The sequence below is a fragment of the Engystomops pustulosus genome, chromosome 2, assembly GCF_040894005.1.
Source record: "Engystomops pustulosus chromosome 2, aEngPut4.maternal, whole genome shotgun sequence".
Taxonomy (NCBI): domain Eukaryota; kingdom Metazoa; phylum Chordata; class Amphibia; order Anura; family Leptodactylidae; genus Engystomops; species Engystomops pustulosus.
Genome location: NC_092412.1, coordinates 141,382,438 through 141,400,761, shown reverse-complemented (window position 1 = coordinate 141,400,761; position 18,324 = coordinate 141,382,438). Strand labels below are relative to the sequence as shown.

The following is an 18,324-nucleotide window of genomic DNA, read 5'->3' as shown; positions in this document are numbered from 1 at the left end:
CAATCATGGGCTGTTTTGATAGATTATCCTGTTTTTTTTAATAATAAAAATGTGCTGTAAATCTTCCAGCTAAACATAAAAAAGGGGACCTGACAGAAAATATTAAGCACTCAGGCTGCCAGACCGGCTTAATACTGTAGTGTGCTGTGGCTGACTGCTGTCTGTAAAAGCTGATTTTTGTGTTGAGTTGAAAACATTATGATGTACAAATTTTAGGAAAGTTAGCACTTTCCTTATAACTGGAGTAGGACATCCTCATCCAAAGATAATTAACCACAGTATCTATGCCCCTTATGAACTAGAGATATAATAGAAGCAATTTACTAATCATTTCTACAGGGAGGGTATATACATTGAAGGAGTTGTCTTAAAATAAGAAAAACATTTCTTTGGGAAACAGCAGCACATGTCATATGTTGTGTCTGGTGCTGCGGTTCAGAATCATTGATGGTTGGCTATGTGCCAAGCAGCATTCAATTTACACTCCGTAAGCTAGAGTATATAAAGGTTATGGGTGTCATAATATGGTGATACAAAGAAAAGGTTTTTGTTAAATTATTTTATTCCAAGATTTTTATATAGCAATGATAATTCCCGAGAATAGTTATATTTTCCTTTTCTAGATTACCGCTTTAATTTCATTTTACAACTTTCTGAATAGCAAATACCACTGAAGTTGCAGTACACATTTCTTTGTCTCTTTTGTAAAAAGTGTGAGGCCAGGTAATGGGATCAATGCCTCGTGGATAAGGATTCAATGTATGGCCAATATTTTTGCTTCAACTTGAGACTTTTTTTTTTTACTATTCTTCAGAAACAGCCGTCATTTTGCCATGAACTAGTTAAATAATTGAAATTAATCCTCCCATTCCCCAGGAAGGGCGTCAGAGCCTTTGCTTGGCACGGAATAAATTTCCTAACAAATTATTCCATTTCCTTCGCCGTCCGTCACACACAGTTTATGCCTCGTGAAAAGTAATAAGAGAACCTGATCTGAAATTCAATTGTTCAATTTCTTTGTGTGTGCGATCAACGGAGGGATTCCAATGCCATTCCGGAATCCCTAAGAGCTATATCTTCCATCAGAAGATTGAGGGCAATATTCGGAAATGATAATATAATCAGTCCATCAAGCATTTCTTCTACAGACATGTATAGGTTTTAACATCTAAAAAATCAGATATTGCCAGATACAAAGAGAAACACTTTAAACTGGTTATACACTGGTGGGGCTATATCACAAAAGTGACACTTAGTTATGAGCTAATGCAATGTGCTGCAAGACCCTCTGGCAATGAGCTGCTATAGAAGGACCATCCATTTCCCATTATTATCTCATAAATCTTGACAATCATTTACATTTAATCAAGTGCAAAAATCTTTGGCCATTGAACAAAACCTCATATGCCCATATAATAGAATATTAACTTCATATTGCATACAAGTTGTAAATTATTCTTCTGTACCTCATAAATGTAATTTTACTTAAAGCTTGGCTACATAATTAGTTATCTTACGCCAGGAATAGTCATCATGGGAAAGCATATACAGTAGTATACAGAAAAAATGCATCATGGTAGCATCTGGGTTGATAACTGATAAAACTCATGGATACTGTTACCAATAATCCTTGCTCTCAGTTCTCTCAGGAAACTACATGCATTTTGCTTTTCTATATAACCTGTAAATCCTTCAGGTAATTTATGCTGCCAGAGTCACAGCAATGTAATCCCGAAACAGAGCTTAACATATTGGCTGGTGAGCTTAGATCATATTTTAATGCTTGAAGAACAATTTTGAAAATCGACAAATACTGACAGAGATGAGAAGGTTCAAAGATGTCTGTACAGTTTACATAGCAAATAGAAAAATAGATAAAGTCAAAGAAAGTTTTACAAATCAATGGAATCAATGAAGTTTCATACTTTTAAAATAAACTTTTACATCTTTAGCCCCTTGTTTTTGCAGCCAACCACAAAATAGAGTATACATGTCTGATGCTGCATGTCCTTCACTTTTGACTCATGATCATTAAGATCATAGCTTTTACCCAAAGTGTCATGCTAAATGATTGCAGATGGCAGGACGCAACATCCCCCACCGGGGCCTAGCCTTTCTTCGTTGTTTGTAGGCAGCCAGGGCCCAGAATACCTGAGTGGCTGGCTCATGCAGCATTTGGGCATGCAATGATCACGGTGCTTGGTATTGGGACCGGAGGACAGGCCTACAGCCTGGCAGGTCTCCAGCAGTTGGTTTGTGCAAGAGAAGTAGAGGCTGATGAAAGAGGTTTCTCCATGGGACAACCCCTGAGGTGTATGTAGGATTCCTGGGTGATGGATGGGGAGCCTGTGATGGCGAAGCAGCCCCATCCAGGGATCACACAGAGGCACATTATGCAAATCAACTCACCCACTTCTTTATTGGAACTTGAACAGCAGGCAATGGCCTAACATCAATGGCAGGTTCAGCGGGCTGGAAAGGTGGTAGGAGATAGCTGTTCCACAGGAAGGGTTGCTCACAGCCTGGTAGTAGCTTCAGGTTGGGCTGGTATATGGAGCCAAGTCTGGACAGTGGACTTCTGCTCTGAGGCTTAGTCTCCTGATTTGCCCAAGGTATCAGGCAGCTGGCCTAAGACACCTCTACTTCCTGGTAGTACGACTCTGGCTTGTGAAGCACAGACAGGTGCTACACTCTCCTCTGCTTCTGGAATCTGCGGACTCTGTGCTCCCACCCACAAGGGATTTTTATACTCTCCAATCATCTTAAAGCTTGCTTTACAATGAGAACACATCATATCATTGGTTACAGACAATGGTTATGTTAACTATTGCCCACCCAGGAAGTGGCAATTACAAAGTCTCTCACTTTTGGAGACCTCCTAGTGAGGTGATCAGTCTCCCTAGGCAGTTCCTAATTTGAAGAGGGTGCTATTCACAACGACTACCTACCCTGTGCATTGGCATGGTTGGTGCAAGGATAGCCCCCACAACACAAACATGTAACCTTTCCAGAGCCCGACCAGACAGCTTGATTACAGACCCTGAGGAAGACCTGTCACTAAAATTCCTTTAATATTCTCAAATACAGACCCAATAACAAAATCTCACTTAATAAATACAGACCCCTGATGAAGCTGTCTACTTGAATTCTGAACTAGATCAAAAATACAGACACAAGACCCATAAAAAGTTAGCATAAAGAAAATGCTTGTGACTATGTTTGATACATGAAATGTCTGGGATGGACAACTCCAAATCTAACTTCATTGCGAGAAATGCCCATGGCCCAGATGTTGTAAACATTTTCTGATTCACAGATTTTCTTCCTGATAAAGCACAATCATTAATAGATAGGCAAATACTTATTATTTTCTTGCTTCTTTGAAAAAGCAGACAACCCCTCCCTAAAAGTGACAATAACAAGATGAAAGGTTACTGCACATCCATCCTTGACACTGGAAGGCACATAATATAATAACTGATGATGTTTCTTGAGAAACAAGCAAAGTGTCAATATATTGTGAAATAAACCTTTGAACAGAGAAATATAGAGAAAAGTATTCTACTGTATTCTAACTAAGTACAATGGTTTGACTCTTCACCAGATAAGTCCATCATACTGCCCATGATCTACAATAAGGTGATTGCATATTGATTTCGCCCAATTTCACCAACCTGCTCTAAGGTTTCTACAAAAGCTGAAACTTTGTTCTATTTTTTTTCTACAGAACATTGTAAGAAACAAAGGCAGTGATTTGTCCTAGCTGGAAGAGCGGACATGATGGGGAGAACTTACTGTCTCCTCAAGGTTCATCTGCTCCTGACATTTATTTTGAACTCTCTTATTCACCCAAAGGTTAGCATACTAACTGACATCCACTTTACAATACTTGAATATTCTCAGCTTGAAGCTCTGTCTTTTGTTTTTCTCTGTCTAAAACTACAAACGATACTACAGTACGTGATGGAACTTAGGATAGGAGATGGAAGACAGATCCATTAAAAAGGTCAAAGGGCTCTGTATGAGAGTGAGAGGGAGAAGCAGTCCTGTAATGAGTACCATTTTTTATAATATTACCTAAAGGACTTGCAGCAAATCTTTATAACCGACTGATACTAGATAAAAAAGGTTTTTTTCATAGAGACACTATTAAATATTAATTTGTATTTGTATATTAACTAGTATTTCTCATCTTACAAAAACCCTTGCCCCTGTAAAACTATACCTTATAAAATAAATAAATGACTTTTTTTGTTCTGTATGTAAATATGAAATGCATAGTACAATACAGATTTATCAAAAGTAGTGCAATCTGCACTAAGGGCAGGTTGTACCAGATTATTGAATACTGGTGCACGGTCTTCCATTATATGGCACAGCCTGCACTGCTCGGAAAGTGTGCACCATCTTTTTATTTGGGTGCACCTTTAAAGGGAGCCTGTCAGCAGAAATTGACCTAATAAACCACTACCAGTAAGTTGTTCCATGACCCAGTGTGGTAACATCATCTAGAAAATCAACTTTGAAGTAAGATTTTATAAAGTCAGGGAGGTGGAGTCACTGAAGTCATGCTTGCTTTTCCTCAGAAATCCCCCTTGACTGTAAGTTATGGTCCTGCATTCAGAGATTCATTCATTTAGAGGAAGCATTCAGAGCTCCCCACCTTGACTTTAGTGTTAAACTCTCTGACTCTTTGACTTTCTACAATCAATTTAAATTTCACTTCAAAATTGATTTTCTAGATGATGCTGTTTGACAATGTTCTGGTAGTGGTTTATTAGGCCAATTGCTGATGATAGGTTCCCTTTCAAGGAAATCTATCACCAAGATGAAGAATTGTAAACCAGTACACTGACATATTGTTGCACACCTCCTTTGGCAGGATCTGCTCTTCATTAAGCTTCCTTTGACCTTGTTTTTAAGAAAAAAGGCTTTAAAATTTTTATTTTCAACACAGACACAGGCAACCTTGGTACACCAAACAAACTTGTTTCCTTCGGGCAGTGCTCCAGGATTGCCGAACGTCTGTGGAGAAAATCACGCAAATCTGCAGACTTTCTACACTTCAAATTTATGCTAAAAACCTATAACTCTGCCCTTTATCTTGCTAAACAGGTCTATTTCACTAATCTATTATCCTCTCTCTCTAACAACCCATTACTAACACCAAAGGTGCAGCCACCTGTCACAGACCTTGGGGCTGAAGATCTGGACACCTACTTTTCAAGGATAAAATTGATTGCATTTGGCATGAAATAATTGCTCTCATCCACTCATCCCACTAATCCCCTTCCCTCTGGTACCTTACCTTGTTCACACTCTTCCTTTGAACCAGTCACAGAAGAAGAAGTGTCCAGGCTGCTTTCCTCTGCTCAACCTACTAATTGCATCAGTGACCCCCATCCCCTCACATCTAGTACAGTCGCTCTCTCCAGCAGTCACTTCTCACCTCACTAAAATCTTCAACCGCTCTCTCTCTCTTCTGGTGTCGTCCCCTCTTATTTCAAGCATGCTGTTGTTACCCCTTTTCTAAAGAAACCTTCACTGGACCCATCCAATGCTACGAACTACAGACCAGTTTCTAACAACCCTTTCATCTCCAAACTCCAGGAATGCCTGGTATATTCTCGACTAACCTGCTATCTCTCAGCTAACTCCCACCTTGACCCCAAACAATCTGGTTTCCGCTCTATGCACTCCACTGAAACTACTCTTTCTAACGTCTTTAATGATCTCCTCACTGCAAAATCCAAAGGTGACTATTCGCTCCTCATTCTTCTGAATCTATTAGCAACATTTGATACTGTGGACCACCAGCTCTTCCTCAGGATGCTTCACTCCATTGGCCTAAAAGGCACTGCACTCTCTTGGTTTTCTTCCTATCTATCTGACTGCACTTTCAGTGTTGCCTTCTCTGAATCTTTCTCTTCTCATCTTCCTCTCACTGTCGGGGTTCCTCAGGGCTGTGTCCTAGGTCCTCTTCTCTTCTCCCTCTATACTGTCCCCATTGGACAAACCATCAGCAAATTTGGTTTCCAGTATCATCTCAGTATGCTGATGACACGCAGCTCTATACTTCTGCATGTAACATCACCCTTGCCTCACTCCAGAACACTAGAGACTGTCTCGGCCATCTCTAACATCATGTCTTCTCTCTTCTTGAAACTTAAACTTTCTAAGACTGAACTTCTTGTCTTTCCACCATCTACTAACCGATCTTACCCTGACCTCTCCATCTCCGTCTGTGGGATCACTATAGCACCGAGGCAGCAGGCCCGCCTTGGGGTTGTGCTGGACACTGACCTTTCCTTTTCACCATATATTCAATCTCTTGCTCACTCTTGCCGAATGCAACTCAGAAACATCTCCAGAATCCAACCATTTCTGACAATTGAGACTTCTAAAATGCTAATTGTTGCGCTTATTCACTCTCGACTAGACTACTGTAACTCCCTACTAATCGGTCTTCCACCCACTAAACTCTCGCCTCTACAATCTATTCCTAATACGGCAGCCAGACTTGTCTTTCAGACCAAGCGCTACACGGATGCTTCCAGTTTCTGTTAATCCCTGCACTGGTTGCCTATCACCTTCCGAATTCACTTTAAAATAATAACCCTCATCCACAAAGCTCCGAATAATGCTGCACCTATCTATATTTCTTCTCTCATCTCAGTCTATCGCTCTTCCTGTGCTCTTCGATCTGCCAGTGACATTAGATTGATCTCTACCTTAGTTCAAACCTCTCATGCACGTCTCCAGGACTTCTCCCAAGTTGCTCAAATTCTCTGGAATGCCCTTCCCTGGACTCTAACACTAATAACCCATCTCTTTAGGCAAGCCTATCACACTCGCTAACTGCATGAAACGTCCCTTTACTAATCCATCCTATGTCCTATCTCCTGTCTGTTATAATTTTTTATAGCTTTTTGTTGTAAAAACCATTGTATGTAGAAGAGCAGATCCTCCCATACTGAACACACACCAGTATGTCAGTGTGCTTGGTTAACAATCCTTGATTTTGGTGGTAGATGTCCTTTAATATACAGTGTGCAGCACAGTTATGTCGAGTCACAGTAAAAAATGTGTCGCAAACTCGACTAGGCACTCCCTTTTAGGTGCAATTTTTTTTCTGTCTTGTCGGACACAGTGCAGCCACGACACAAAACTGGTGTAAACACTAATTAAATGCTCCGAAGACATTCCTTTCAGTGCAAAGTCAGGCATAAAATTGGCGCAGCATTTATCTACTAAACACCCAAATAATTGTAATCCCTTTGTCATCAAGCCAATTAGGAATAAATGATCATCATTTTGTATTTCTTTAAAGAGCCTGACCTTTGTTTCATTTTATTTGCAATATGGGGGGAATTTATTAAGACTAGAGTTTTAAACACCAGGCTTAAGCCCATCCCCCCGCCCAGAGCTTAGTGGTTGTGTATATCTGTAGGTGTGCTTTGCCACTCTCAATCTCCTAGCGGAGATTTCTAGTGAAGGCTATAGTAAGTAATGTGGGCCATGGTGTTGTTTAGCAAGATGGCCAAGGCCTATTCTAGTTAGTTAGACCTTAAGCAAGTTTAATGTGTACTACTTAATCTAAGATGGAGGCCACGACATTGAATTTGATACAGCTACTTAGTTGTTATTAGTTGTAACAGTCAACCCATGTAAATGTTACATAAGAATAACAAAAAAAGCATATTTGTTATATTTACCATATGGACATAATATCAACCCAATATACAATCTTTTATATTCAAGCTGGTAATTTTTTGAGTAAAATTGTACATTTATCTTTCTTCTTTGCTTTGCACAATGAATAAAACCACGTAGGAAACATATGCTCCTCATAAGAACAGGAAATACAGTATTCCTCTAGTAATAGCGCAGACTGTACTTGTTGTTCTTTCAAGACATTGATTGGCACAAATGTTTTTAGTCTTCTGGGTCAACAATACTTTTTGCACTTTTCATTTGTAAAGCTGCAAAAATAAATAACTGCGACAAACAATAACAATAAAACATCCCACACAATTTTGCAGCCGCTCTGCAGACCCAGTAAAGGATTTCAGCATGCAAAGGGAAGTACTGACAATTTGACAAGTTACTTAACATGGTGTTTGACAGAAACATACCGCAAAAAAGGTTAAAACTGTTAAAGGTCAGTGTGGCAGCAATACGTGCAGGCCTTTCAGCTAGGACCACTTTCTTAATGCTCCTGTACATGCTGCTGTTACTAATAAGATCATGAAGAAAGGTACTGTAGATGAATCCCACATCAGCTATACCACCCCCATTCATTTTGAGGACAAAAGAAAAATCTGGCTATGAAATTGAATAAAAAAAGAACAGTTCCGTGCACAAATCTTCACTACTTGAATTAATAATAAAATGTCTTCTCACACAATCTGCTCATTATTTTGTTGAGGGGGAAAGGAGCATTTCAACTTTCTTAGGGAAGTGTCTTCTAATGAGAAGATGGTGAAATGTAATGGTAAGTCCTTTTTCTATTTCAATGGTAAGTATTGTAGGCTTTTTTGACTTTTATTTTACATACCGTATATTCCGGCGTATAAGACGACTTTTGAAGACAGAAAAATCTTCTGTCTTCTCTGGGGTCGTCTTATACACCGGTAATCGCGACCACCCGCCGTGTATTCACGGCGGCGGTCGGGTCGCGCTGCATGGAGAGGGCTCACGGGCTGAGCCCTCTCCATACTGTAGTATGGCAGTATATGGTAGGATCGATCAGACAACCTTGGGTTAAAGTACCCTAGGGAGTCTGAAAAATAGTATAAATAAAAATAAAAAAAAGTAAAAAAAAAAAATTATAATAAAAAACCCTAAAATTTCAAATCACCCCCCTTTCCCTAGAACTGACATAAACATAAATAAACAGTAAAAATCATAAACACATCAGGTATCGACACGTCCGAAAATGCCCGATCTATCAAAATATGGTAACAGTTTTTCAAAGCGTTTAACCCCGTAACGGAAAATAGCGCCCAAAGTCGAAAATGGCACTTTTTTGCCATTTTGAAAAATAAAAAAAAATCTATAAAAAGTGATCAAAAGGTCGCACTGTCCTAAAAATGATATAATTGAAAATATTTTCAAATTTCGCAAAAAATGACACCACCCACAGCGCCGTACACCAAAGTATAAAAAAGTTATTAGCGCCAGAAGTTGGCAAAATCAAAAATATAATTTTTGTACAGGAGGTTTTCATTTTTGTAAATGTATGAAAACATTATATAACCTATACAAATTTGGTATCCCCTTAATCATACCGACCCAAAGAATAAAGTAGACATGTCATTTGGGGCGCTCAGTGAAAGACGTAATATCCAAGCCCACAAGAAAATGGCGCAAATGCGTTTTTTCACCATTTTCATTGCATTTGGAATTTTTTTCCCGCTTCTGAGTACATGGCATGGAATATTTAATAAAATAAAAATTTAAGGTACAGTATGATAACATTTAAAGTAAAATGGACGATGGTAATGTTGTTGTTGTATGCCTTATGTTTATGAGCGACAGTTTTCCTGCTATATACCTGCATGTCATAAGAATTTAAATTAAAAAAAGGACCATGTTAAATTCAAATCTGTTTTTTTTTTTTAAATGTTACCGGTGTTTTGTATGCGTTGGAAAGGGGGTAGTCTTATACGGTGAATATATCTTAAACTCTATATTTTAACAGGAAAGTAGGGGGGTCGTCTTGTACACCAGGTCGTCTTATACGCCAGAATATACAGTATGATTCTATTTTTTTTATTATGGTTTATCATGTATGTGTATCATCTACTCACCCAATGGTGCAGCCAGCATCAGCTTCAATAATCCACACACAATTAAGGTTGTGATCATAGGGTGCAGGATACCCAGGAGACAATACTCTACCCACTGTTTCTCCACGGATAAGACCTCCACACTCCGCTACAGAAATAAAAAATAATGCAGTTGCAGCAGGTATTTCAAGGTGTTGTACCGTTATTGAAATAGTTAATGGATTCATTCTGGGTTGAACAGGCCCACCATAAAAAGAAAAAACCTAATTGGAAGTACAGTCAATTCACTAGGTTGATTCACAAATAATATGGATTATTAAATCTTATTGAGAAGAGGATTTTGTAGATGCCTACTACCTCTGGTAGGCCCATCATCCAACAGTGGGATAATCCAATCCATAATTATAACTATTTGTTGAATGGATGATGCTTAGTCTTGCATCTCTCTTTTTTTTTCTCCTCAGGTACACAAGGGATTCCAGGGACCCATCTTTATTATCAATGGAACAGAGAAAGAAGTGAAACTAGTGGTCCACTAAAATAGAAACATAATAATAATAATAATCTTTATTTATATAGCGCCATCAAATTCCGTAGCGCTTTACAAAACATCAGGTTATGCAGATCTAAAATTGTTAATGGACGGTTCAGTCTGCCCTATTATTATACATAATGACTAAGCATGACAAGCATGGGTAAGGCCCCATGCACACAACTGTATGGGGGCATATGATCTGGCCACACAATTTGGCCCTATCGTTGTCTATTGCACATGATCATGGTACAGTAAACATGGCTGCTCAGCTTCCTATGGAGAGGGGAGGGCTCTCGCACAGTCATGTAACTGAGGCCTCAGACAAATTTAAATTAATTAAAAATAAACAATTTAATCTTTGCAACTTATTTCAATCTTAAATATCTTAAAGAAGTATTTTAGGATTTTGATTATGCATGTTCTGCCCTTGAAAATGTCATCAATATATTAGTTCGGTCTCAACTGCTGGCTACCAACCCCTTCTCTGATCATCTGTATGTAGTAGTCACAGTAGACCTGGACTAGCACAGCTCAACACTCATTATAAAGGTAGGGAAAGGAACTGCAAGCTTAGATTGATTCACTTACATGTGACTAAGCTTGCAGTACCTTTCTTAGCCAATACACATTATAAAGATCATTGCTAGTTATCGGTCATGTTTTATGGCTAACAGCAGGTGTCAGATCCCTGCAATGCTGATAATAATGACCTATCCTGAGAATATGTCTTCCATATGACAACATATGTAATTTTAGATGATGGCCATCTTGAAGATAACTCTGCCTACTTTAGAAATCTGATTAAATTTATGAATCATAAAAGCAAACTTTGCATCTAAGCTCCATTTTGTGATTAATGACATTGGGGCACATTTACTTACCCGCCCCATTGCGTCCACCGATCCGGAATGTCCGATGAGGATTCGGAGCTGCCGCGATTCATTTACATTGGGCGCCCGATTTCCTGAATGTGTTGCTTCCCCGCTGAGGTCCGCCGGAGTTCACCATCTTTTTACCAGTGCATGTGATTGCTGAATTTTAAATTCCGCGGTTTGTCTGAATCAGTCGGGTTGTCCGACGGCCACGCCCCCCCCCCACCACGATTTATGTCTCATGAAATCCGGTGCCAATTTGACAAAATCCGATCACGTGTGCCAAAAAACCCTGTGCCACTCAGGGCAAATCAGAAATATTCGGGGAAACCCGACAGAAATGCGTCCGATGGACCCTTAGTAAATGTGCCCCACTGAGTTTTGTTGTTTTCATTTATTTATAGCACTATGGGTTTTCCTATCAGAAAATTTAGCGAAATACCCCTTATAAGTCCCTGAATACTCATTTAATACAAAAAGTAAACTGACAGATTGTATACTTGTATGCTAGGACTCGCTCAAGATTTTATGTAAAAACACAGATTACATATTGGGGTATACTTATCATTGCTGACATGCAATACCTGTTCCATTAAATATACAGTATTGTGTTTGATGAATATGATGCATCTACTGCACAGGCATAGCTGACTTCCAGAAAGATATGACTGTGTTAGAAAACTATCAGAGCTGTACTGATAGACATACCCCGCTGTGTTATATGACAAGTTACTACTGGAACATCAGAATTGTTTTTCTATAACTGAAATAAAAGCCACGTAAATGTCAGAATTTCTTTTAATCATGAAGGTAAATTTCATACCTATGCATATGGGAAGTGGCTGATTCCAGACTCTGCGCTCTCCGGTCAAGCAAACTAAAACGCGGCTCCCACGTAAGCTGTAACCAGGATCACAGTTGAAAGAGACAGAACTTCCAGCAAAATGCCCCTCATCTTTGTCCTTGTAGCCAAACATTGGTGTCCCTGGGTCCTCACATTTAATCAACTCAAAACCTGCGGAGCCAAGACAAGGACATTAAGGGAAGACATGATAATGCTGCAGGATTGACCAGTCTGCCTGCAGCACTGTCACTTTGTCAGCTGGTGGATAATTACAATTAGTGCCAAGTTTGAAGCCATTAAGAAGCGTTGGAGAAGCACGACAGTCTTGTCACTATGTCTTTAGAGAGAGCCATAAGGGACAGTAGCAGATTGCATACTGTTATAAACCAAGTGATTTCAACTACAGACAAACCATGTGATAAGAACAAAGCATTAATACAAGGGACAGCTGCATAATAAGTCATGGTCATCTGCTATCTTAGGACTGGAGAAATAAGCCCCCAGACTTTGACAAGCAATTAGCCATTGGATAGTAATGTATGTCCTGCTATAGTCAAACTCATCAGGGATGATCTGGCAAAACCTCTTTTGCGGAATTTCGCTAATAAGAGACTGTGGTGGCAACCTATACCAAGCTCGCCCTGTCAGCGGGGACTGACTTCAGCTAATTATTATATGTTAGAAGTTGTGCAGGCCATGCTATAGAAAACTTGTTTTGAAGTATATATTACATGAATATTTCATCTGAAACATTTGAGACTTTTTACAATTAGTCACTAGATAAATGTTGAGGTTAATAATGTAAATTTAAGCAGGATTTGGTTTTTACTTTAATGGGGACCTACTGTGATTTCTTGCAATGAAATAACATATTTACATATTTTCCAAACTTCTGGTATACGTAAGATCCTGTGGAACAGATTTAATGTAATTCAGTTGTCTTTTTTATTTATTAAGTTAGTCTGTTTTGGATAGTCAGAAACATTTTTTGTATTAAATTGCATTGTGTATGGAAATCTTTATTTGAAGTACGATGAAGAAAATGTGACATGATCTGTGTGATCTGTTACATTTTGATCCCATAATGAGGTTGCTTATTAGTAACTAGCACAAAGGACAACGTGTCTGCTTCTACCAATATCATCTTCAAAAGATGGTCGATAATGAGACAATCCTCAGATGGCTGCTTCCTCTTTCACATGGACATCTGGGAGAATATCTTTTAACGGAAAGGCCTGTCAGTCTCTTGATGTTATTATAAAAAAGTGTGGTCGGCAGGGGTCAATTGCCCAAGATGTGGTGTAGATTGGAGTAACATATGATGTATGGTGGTATAGTAGGTTAAAGTAATTGGTTCACAAAATCCAAAAATTGCATCTGTAGTTAAAATAATAAGAAAGGAAAATATATTTACCACTGCTTTAGATTCACATTGTGACTAGAAAGTGATAAAATACACACAACCATTATGTACAATATTTGAACGAGTAGAACTCTGTATCAATAAAGTTAAGTAAGAGTATATTGATGCTTTGTAACATTTACCAAATCACTAGTTCAACAAAAGTACAAAGGTCAGCATGGGTACTGGGACTCAATTAGAATGGGAGAGGTTGGAGATACATCTTTTTATAACTTTTTGGGAAGCATAGACAACACATGTAAAGGAGTTCCCTGGATACACTGCCACGCCTGTCCTTGGATAGTTTTTGGGATTTCAGTTCAGCTCTGTTGATATTGAAGTGACTAAACTACAATGACACACACATCAAGTGGACAGGTGTGGAGCTGTGCTTGAAAGAAACCATCCACCAAGTTCTAGACCTGGATGTCTCATTTTGGATGTATTGAACCATTGTACATTATACATTACACAGACTGACTGCTTATTTAAAGAGGCTCCAGTGGTGTCATATATATTTAAGTCAGCTTGCCTATGGTACTGTATATTAAAAAGGGAGCCATGCCAAGGACCAGTAAGATATATGAGAAACTGACCTTTAAACATGGGGAAACAGGAAACAAGTACTAGAGTACTGTGGTTTTGTTACTATGAGCTACGTGTACTCTTTGTTAGTGTAAAGGTATGACCTTACCTAAGGTATGAGATCTCTAGAAAAGTCCCTATATTACTGAGAAGTGATGCTTGTACACAGGAAGGTATGACGCACAGCAGTGCAGGTATCTCGTGTCACTCCATTACACTTAAGGTTGCAGTAATTGTATTTCAGAGTCCAGACAGCGTGTTATTATTAAGTCCCTGAAACACTATTATGTGAGGTTCCTCCAGAGAGAAATGATGTTGTTCAAACTTAACTCTTTTAGCTCTTCCTCTGAAAATTGGGTCATCCAAGAAAAAAATAAGGTATGTTCACATTGCATTTTCTGTGCTAGGATTATTGTAGGACATATCAATAGAATTGTGCACTGTATGATTCTATAATCAGTGTTGCTGAAAAAGGGGCACAGTTGCCACAGTTTATGTACATAATACAGCATTTAAACCATTGTATGTGACTAGAGATGAGCAAATCTATTTGTTAGTTTGTGAATTTGATACAAATTAAATTGTTTCCGATTCCCTTTGGGGAAATCTTTTATCATGGCGGCTAGCTACTGAAACGAGATATGAGCTTTTTATTTAAAAAGATCTGTGTTTTAGAGGACAATAGGAGTTTATTTATCAATTTCCTGGACAGTTGGAGTAACATTGCTGCAAATAGATTCGGACCTTTAGGGAAAAGGTGCTTCAATTAACCTCTGTAGAACCTCAAGGCTCAGTTTCCGATCTCTGTCATGGACCATATGACAGAAATACCTGTTAGATTTTTCTGATGTGTGTGTGTGTGTTTGCTGAGTGAAATTCCCCATAATTATTGTAGTTTAAAAGAACTTTTATGTCTGGGCTTATGTTTATATTTATATTGCACATAGATTTACCCATAATAGTTTTTCTTAATACTTATACTTACTGGAATAAAACAGCTCAAATCCTTTACTGGTATTTTCTGCATCAGTGATAAATTCCAACCACAATGCACTAGAGGTGCTATTCAGACTCCGTCCTAGCATCTCAGAAAGGCTAAACTTTCCAAGAAGTCGAGCAGAATTATTATGCCCATCATAGACCTAGAGAAGAGGAAATACATATGATATAGATGGGTGAGCAAAGCCAAGATTTATATGAATAACTCTATTGCTTAACGATAATGGTAACTGTAATTTTACTGCTAATACAAAAGTTAAAATTTCTGTTACTACATCATTTACAGTATGTTCAATAACTAGGAATCTAATATATGGTACCGGAAAGTGATGAGGTTAAAAAAGCCAAGCACAGATATGGACTAATAACACACAGTAATGTTATTCAGATATTATATAGCGTAAGAAATGTAAGACCTTCAGGTAGTCTCCTGGTGCAAGGTCAAATGTCCGAGCTCTCAACTGTACACCTTTCCCGGGTTGGCTCTGGATGGAGTAGATGCACTCATGGTGGTTGCTATAGTTGGCTGGATAGTTTGGAGACAACAAGACACCCTGTGTTCCAGTGACTGATGCTCCACACTCAGCTGAAATATAGGAAGGGGGCAAGGAGTTAAGATCTACAAAACAATCTAGAACTTTTAATGTTTGGGGGGGGGGGGTATCTCATTTACTATATTTAGCTGTATAATTTATCAGATAACTGTCTTTACTTAGAACAGTCTAATATTTGTATTTGGCTAAAAAATGTCAACATGAATACTTCTCCTTTAACAAGTCCTATACCCGCAACTCAAACTAAAATTGTTCTGGTGTACCCATAGGATCCATGATACAAAGATGTACCATTTTGTGAGTAAAAAATTGCTAACATCAATTTACTGACCTCTTGCTCCTCACAAAGTTCACCTTCATCTTCTAGGAAACACAGTAAACAGCAAAACCACAAATGCAGTTTTCTACCAAGAACAGAAATCACATTATTGATGGAATATTACTTAAGTTTGTTTCCTCTACCAATGATTCTTCCATCTGTGATTGATATGTACCATGTCATGCATTGTTCTGTATTCTGTTTATTATGAAATATAACCACTTTGTTAACTTTTCTGACATTCTAAGTTATTATCATTTCTTTCTATACCTGCAGTTGCACACAGTATTTCCCATCACTTGTAATGACATGCAAATTGCAAATTCTGGTATTGTATTTCATGTCTTCTTCTAATTTAGTCATTAATCATGTTGTGTATTTATCACTGGGGATCACACTGGAAAATGTCAAGTTGGCAGTTTAGAATCTATCCCTTTATGATATGAATTACTCAATAAAATATATAGTTATGCACCCCAAATCAAAATGAATGATGTTATTTTCATTAACACTTACTGTGCACAATTTTCTAGGTGTTACAGGCTCTAGAAGCTTGTGTATATTGCTGTGCTGTGTTCATATTCTAGCATGCATGATGTTGGCGCTATGATGCTAGTAAGTTATAGTCCCTTGGACTGAGCATATATATTCTTATATCTGGCCTTTTTCATAGGATTTTGCTGAATACCATCTAAACCTAAATAATCAACGCAAATCTAGGATACTATGCAGGAATTGATCTGAATACAAAATCCTCCTTCTTTCTGGACTTTATCACCAACTTCATAAATTGTAAGAGATTTCTTAATGTTCAAATAAATCCAAACATTCTTAATCTCTTAAATTCATCACAAAAGATCTAATTTAACCACACGACTATTGGTATGAAGACCTTTAATAAAACTGAGTGCTGAGATCAGACCATGGCTAATAACCAAATACTACTGCGGAGGAGTAGTGACAAGAAGAACATAGCGCATGGGAAGTAACTACACTATTATATCATAACTACATCTACACCACTATTGTTTTTTCTAATGAATATTTAACTTCAAGCCAAATATAACCTTACAAAGCTCTATGCTTAAAATAATAGGGATATTTGCATACTGAAAATTATTATTTAATGGGTAAGGGAACCAAACAAAAATGAAAGCACAGGACCACCTACCAACACACCTTGGGAGAGGCGAACTCCACACACGCCGTCTACCTCCCAGGCAGGTGATGCGAGAAGCTCCTTCCAAACGGTATCCGGGGAAGCAAGAGAATGTCAACGAATCTCCAACTCCGAATTGTAGACCTTTTCGGGTGCTGTGGGCTGGAACTTCAGGTTCATCACAGGGCTCCAAATCATACTCTATTGTAAGAAACCATATATAATGTTACACACAAACGATAAATATTCTAATCTTCATTGTCATTGTAAATGAAAGGTTAAAATTGATTGGGAAACCATTTAAATGGAGCTGTAAATTCCAAGTCCAGGATATTGAAAAAAAAAGACATCCAGCTGCTATATGTGATCTCTATCAGTCCCAAGAGATTACATAGGGAAGTAGAATGTGTGACTGCCAGTAGAATTCAGGACTGCAGCATAAAATAGTGGGGTTCTCATCAACCAGATATTTGTCATACATTTGTCAACTAGCCAGGTCCTTAATTTAGAAATGGAAAAGGCAATTTAATGCAAAAGGTCAAGCTATGTCTATACTGTTCTTGTTTACTTTGGTAAGGTACACCCACACTCCTGGTCCTCATGTAATACCTGTAAATGATTAGACTTTGGGCTGCCTACTTCCAAAAAAGCACAACATTGCTAGGAAGCAGCACTTGCTGTCAGCCCTATAAAATAAATTATACATTGTAACTGGCAGGAACATATGATTAGAGAAGTGGATGCAGTGTATACAGAGCAGCAGTGTTACACACACAGCCTCTGGCAGAACATTTGTATCCGTCACAAGGAAATTAAGTATGAGCATCAAGGAAGGATGAGACGGGTAGAGCCGACTAGAGGTCTTGCCTTCTCACTCACTCAAGTGCTGAAATCAGGATTACTACTAGGAACATTGTCAACCCCTTCACTGCCTGAATATAATCCATGACTTTTAAAAGTTCCTATCTTTATAAGGAAGGAGAATGAGAGATCTCAGCACTACAAGACACAAGGTATTATTTCATGTCTTCCCTTAAATTAAGTCCTCAGGCAAATAACTTATGAATGCATTCACAGGCACCTTCCACAGTCCCATGACATACAGTACAATCAATAGTCAAGTTTTAGAAGAAAGAAAAAAAAAACAAAGGAATCAACTCACCCAAAATAGATAGTCTTTGAGCGGATCAGGAGAAGCTGAGTCAGGGTCATAATGAAGCCAAAACAATGGAAAAAGTGATCCAGCAAAGTAAATTTCAAGGGA

General features: G+C 38.4%; 1 protein-coding gene across 2 annotated transcripts in view; it reads right to left on the bottom strand.

The window, feature by feature from the left end:
• Positions 1 to 18,324, bottom strand: part of CSMD2 (CUB and Sushi multiple domains 2) — a 648,217-nt gene that overhangs the window by 107,303 nt on the left and 522,590 nt on the right. For both annotated transcript variants that reach the window (XM_072136727.1, XM_072136728.1), the window contains 5 exons: positions 17,073 to 17,261; positions 15,445 to 15,614; positions 15,015 to 15,171; positions 12,022 to 12,213; positions 9,813 to 9,939 (listed from right to left, as the gene is read on the bottom strand). In XM_072136727.1, coding sequence (XP_071992828.1) covers positions 9,813 to 9,939; positions 12,022 to 12,213; positions 15,015 to 15,171; positions 15,445 to 15,614; positions 17,073 to 17,261 — 835 coding nt within the window. The remainder of the gene's footprint in view (positions 1 to 9,812; positions 9,940 to 12,021; positions 12,214 to 15,014; positions 15,172 to 15,444; positions 15,615 to 17,072; positions 17,262 to 18,324) is intronic.